This window comes from Nematolebias whitei, chromosome 15 (assembly GCF_014905685.2).
Source record: "Nematolebias whitei isolate Nwh7 chromosome 15, NemWhi1, whole genome shotgun sequence".
Classification (NCBI taxonomy): Eukaryota; Metazoa; Chordata; class Actinopteri; order Cyprinodontiformes; family Rivulidae; genus Nematolebias; species Nematolebias whitei.
Window position 1 is genome coordinate 45,989,842 of NC_056512.1, and position 4,880 is coordinate 45,994,721.

Here is a 4,880-nt window from a genome sequence, read left to right on the forward strand (position 1 = left end):
CAAACTGGTCACACTGGTCTCATTTCTGGAAAACAACAAAACAAACTCGGTCTCATTTCTGGAAATGTGACCGAGTTTTGAACAGCTAGTTTTTGAACATGGTGGATTGTAGAACTATTCTCGGCCGTGCACGTTACTTTGTTGTCGGCCCCCGCCAACGTTCTACTCTTCTTAGCAACTGAAAAGATGACGGGCAGATTCTGACCAGCTTTAAAAAACAATAGTAATTATTATGGGTGTGTTCTTTAGACCTGGACGTTTGCCTCGAGTGTGTTGTGTCCAAGCTGCTTCTCCTTGAGACGGTCGGAGACGCCCGTGAGGACAAACTGTCTGGAGACAAAAGTTGTTGCACATGTTTTGAACGTGTTCGACGCTCGAGCAGCAGACTGGAGGAAAGAGGACCAGTGAGACCTCGGGGGACGCCTTCATGGCGGCTCTTCCACCAGATGCACCCCAGTGAAATACCACCTGTGTACTTTTACAGTGCACGGTGGTCTATGACGCGTGCACGTGGCTGTTTCATTGAGTTCAAACACGAAGATGTTTCCTCCGTTATTTCTGCAGACTTCTGGTTTCTTAAACAAACAAATAAAAACTTTAATTTTCCCTACCGTCTGATTCTGTCGGCTCCCCATGAAAAGCATCAGCTCTGAAGATGTGGACGTCCAGAAGCTGCGTTTCTCCAACAAACTCAAATTTGATATTTCCAACCTTCTCCAGCTCGTCCACAGTGAGGCCACTTTCCTCCAGGAGCTCCCTAAAATCAGAAAAGGCTCAACATTAAATGTCACCATGAGCATTCAGGCGTGTCGTCATGAAACCAGTGTTTCCAGAACAGCTTAACTTTGTGCGGTGGAGCTGAGCTGATTTTGAACACCATCACTTTTTCAGACTAGAAGGTGCAGAACTTAAAATCCTTTCTTTCTCTTGAACATGGGCAATACGCCTCATGTATCAACTCTGCTTGTGTTTACTGACCAACTGCTTTTATGTGCTTATTGTGAACGAGTGGAATAAAGTTTGACTTATCGGTTTAGTTTTGCTTAATGCACCTTATAATCTGAAGAATACAGAAACTGAAGGTTTAGGGAACAAAAAGCTAAACGTGTATACAAAAACTTTTAGCGTTTGATATCTGCCTGACTGATGATGACTGCCAGCAAAATGATGCCAAACAGAATATTTGCAGCTCGTGTTCATTAAAGGAATGTTCTGTTGTGGCGTGTTGAGTTCAGCCGTTACATTTTCCTGTTTTATTTACTGACGTTCTCAGGCAATAAACATAAACTGGTACCAGCTCAGACAAACTGAATTATTGAAACCATCAGAAACCGAGTTACTGGACACAAAGCAGGTTGGTTTTGTTCACAACGTGTAAGCTAGCCATCCTGATAGTCAACGATCAATAACCAGCTTCACACGATGTGTTTTGATCAATACTGAACCGTCATGATGATGCGCATGTGACGGTTTACATGAAGGTCCATTTCAAATTTATCAGCATCACGTCTGATTCTGGTCCAAATGGAAAGTTGCTCTTAGCATTAGCTGTTCAGCGAAACAGAAGAAAAGTCACTCACGGCCAGGAATAAAATGAAAAAGGTCCAAATGTAACGAGTCTGCAAACAGAGCGCTCTGAGCTGGAGGAGAACAGGTCTGGCCTAATCAGCCGCAGGGCTTCGTTCCTTCAGTGGAACAAACTTCCTACAGATGATTAATAACAGACTGTCCAGAAGAACTTCCTTCCAGACTTAAAAACACTCACGAATCATCTCGTACCTGCTTTTTCCATCCTCTCATTAACGCCTGCACTCTAGCTTCTCGTTAATTCTGCTGGGAACATACAAACACTCAAAGACTGATCCCAAAATGCAACTATTTCATTTTAAATTACATTTGTAGATAAAGAATGGCCGTACAATGAACCAAGTGTAAAAGCTGAGCTGCAGAGCTCCAATGAGGACGGGGGCTTTCTCTGCTTTTGCCACTGACTTCCATTATTTGCTGGTTTTATTGTGCAGTCTTTGCTGAACAAAAAATATTAAAAAATAAAGGACGTCTCCTCCTTCAAATGAGCTGCACGCTTTAATGTTTATATTGACAAGAAACTGGACATTTGTTACAAAATAGTAACAAGTGTAATGAACTATTTTAGTCCCATTTTCCCCGTCTGTAGATTAAAGCGACATCGTGCAACTACCTGTAATATCAAGACTGACACATTCACCTCTAAACTGTTGGTGCCTCTTCAGGAACACTTGTTGAACCCAACGACCTAAATTATCTGCTGCTATTTGTATCTAGATTTGATTAGATTTGAAGTTTTCCTGTCCGCGCTGCTCGTTTGTTTCGACTGTTCAACACTTTCTTTGGTCTTGTTGCTGTTTTAAGTGCTCTATAAATAAACTGGTACGTAAAAACTAAAACGCGAGTGTTACTTTTTACTGAAATACTAATGAAAGCACTTTGTGACACATCCAGCCTTCTATCACATCATCACAGCAATTAAAATACTCCCACTAGAATCTTTGTAAATGTTTTTATGGAGCACTGAGACAAAGACAACTGATGGTAAGACCCTTCACCTGGGCTGTTTGAGGACTGTACAGATGTTTTGATGTATCGCTACAGCGTGATACAATACGCTTCATGACACTTTGAAAACATGTGGTTCCCATGTATCGTTTCCATGAAGCTGTGGTGCCTCCTAAAATCTGTTAATGGGATGACCATAAAAAATGTTGGAGTGGCCACAATATCAGGAGATTTGTTAGTTGTTGTGGTATAAAGGTTATTGGACAAATACTGTCATACAAGAATAAAGGACTCACCTTCTGATGCACATAGGTCTATTTTTTTATTTACAGATATTATTGATTGAGAAAAGTCCCGTCACTACGACTCACTGAAGCTTGTCCTTTCTTAAATATATATTTATTAAAATATATTATGCATATAACCTCCTGAAATTCTGAATCCTAATGTTGAGGATAATGGTTTCATACCAGTTGTCCTTTTTCAGGGGAACTTGATACACATAATATATATATTATATTTTTAATTCATTAAAGCGATGTTTGTTAATATGTTTATAAGGTTCTACCAATTCTAAATAGTTAGGGGAAATTAAAAATCTATTCAAAATGAATGGGGCTGAATAGAATAGAACTCTTGCCGGGGGGGGTTGGGGTGTCACAAACCTTTAGAGATGCCCCCCCCCCCCCCAGTAGCGCCCCTGCTGCTGTCAACACTCGAATGAACGGACATTTGTTTAAAGATCACGTGAGCACAGACGGAACATTTCCTGAGGCTAAAACTTGTAAAAACACGCATCTACGACATAAATGATTATTACTTTTAGGAGCCGGAAAACGAAAGCAACTGAACCGACCTTTTAGCAGCATCTTCAATGCTCTCCCCAGGTTGAACTTTGCCCCCGAACCCGTTCCACTTTCCGGCCCCGAAGCCCCTCTTCTTCATGCCCAGCAGCACCCTGCCGGGCCGGACCACCAGGACCAGGGTCAGCAGCCTGGAGCTCAGCATGGCTCCTGAAATGTTACAACGCTGCCGCAGCGCAGGAAACACGGGCAACAACTAAACGTTCTGCTCACAAAGTTCAACGCTGAGTCATGGCAGCTGAAACATTTACCGTTTCCTAAAAGAAAAAACAAAAGAGCGTCGCATTGAACAGTCTCCCGCGCGGACACGTCATCACATAGTGACAAGAGACGTCATCACACGGTGACACGACTTGAAACAAGAGTGGATGGACCGGATTGACGCGATCAACCGGAAGAGTAGCTTATCGTTAGCTTGTGAGATCTGCAAAAATCTACGTCTTTCCTTGAAATATGTCCGACTAGAAACCGAGAACTTGCGCTCACTGACCGCCCAATAAATAATACATAAATTCCAATTAAGGGTAGAAAACAAAGCAGCTTTTGCCTATTTGATATTTACAGCTGGTCAGATCAAACAATCTGAAGAGCGTTGGGCTATAGTTCAGTCTTTTTGCACAACTTACTGCTGTGTTCCTATTGAGTATGATGGATGTTTGTTCAGACATTGTGTAAATAGATTTTGTTGTTTCGTTTTCCCCAAAAAAATATTAAAGTAGCTCATATTAAAAAAAATGTATGTGCTGCAAGGTAATATGATCAGTCCGCACATAATGATAATTTTCCTAAAAAGAAATTCACAGAGAACTTAAGTTTTTTTATATTGCACACTTTCACATTTGTGTGGTCAGTCTATCCAATTATTACTTTATCATAAGTTTATCAGTTTATCATATTGTTAGATATGTAAGTTTACTGTAGCTTGTGCTATTGAATAACACAAGATATTTACCAACATAAACAAAACCAAATTTTACTTATATTACTATTATTCAGCTTTATTTAACCAGGCAAATCCCATTGAGATCACAGATCTCTTTTGCAGGGGAGACCTGGGCCTGAAGGCAGACAAACTATTTCCATCATTATAAAAAATAAACTATGGAAGGGATCACAGAAAAGTTAAGTCATGTCATCTGGACAGATTAGACTGAGCATGTATCAGGGCATTATGGAAGGGTTCCTTAAAAATACAGAAATCTAGTCCAAAATTAGACTAGAAAGAATACTGTATGAGCATACAATCAAAAACTATATATACAAAAAAAATATATATATATATATAACTATAACTAATACCAGCTGTTAGACTCATGAATCTCTATCACTGTGAAAAATCACATCATGTTGCTGCTGATCTGTTTCATGCTGCTGCTGATCCGTTTCATGCTGCCGCCGATCCATTTCATGTTACTGCTGATCTGTTTCATGCTGCTGCTGATCTGTTTCATGCTGCTGCTGATCTGTTTCATGTTGCTGCTG

The 4,880-nt window shown here is 40.5% G+C and overlaps 1 protein-coding gene across 1 annotated transcript in view; it reads right to left on the minus strand.

The window, feature by feature from the left end:
* The window catches only part of nudt1 (nudix (nucleoside diphosphate linked moiety X)-type motif 1), a 4,065-nt gene extending 522 nt beyond the window's left edge, over positions 1–3,543 (minus strand). The window contains exons 1-2 of the mRNA XM_037688627.1: positions 3,392–3,543; positions 612–757 (exon numbers count right to left, since the gene is read on the minus strand). Coding sequence (XP_037544555.1) covers positions 612–757; positions 3,392–3,543 — 298 coding nt within the window. The remainder of the gene's footprint in view (positions 1–611; positions 758–3,391) is intronic.
* Positions 3,544–4,880: the final 1,337 nt, after the last annotated feature.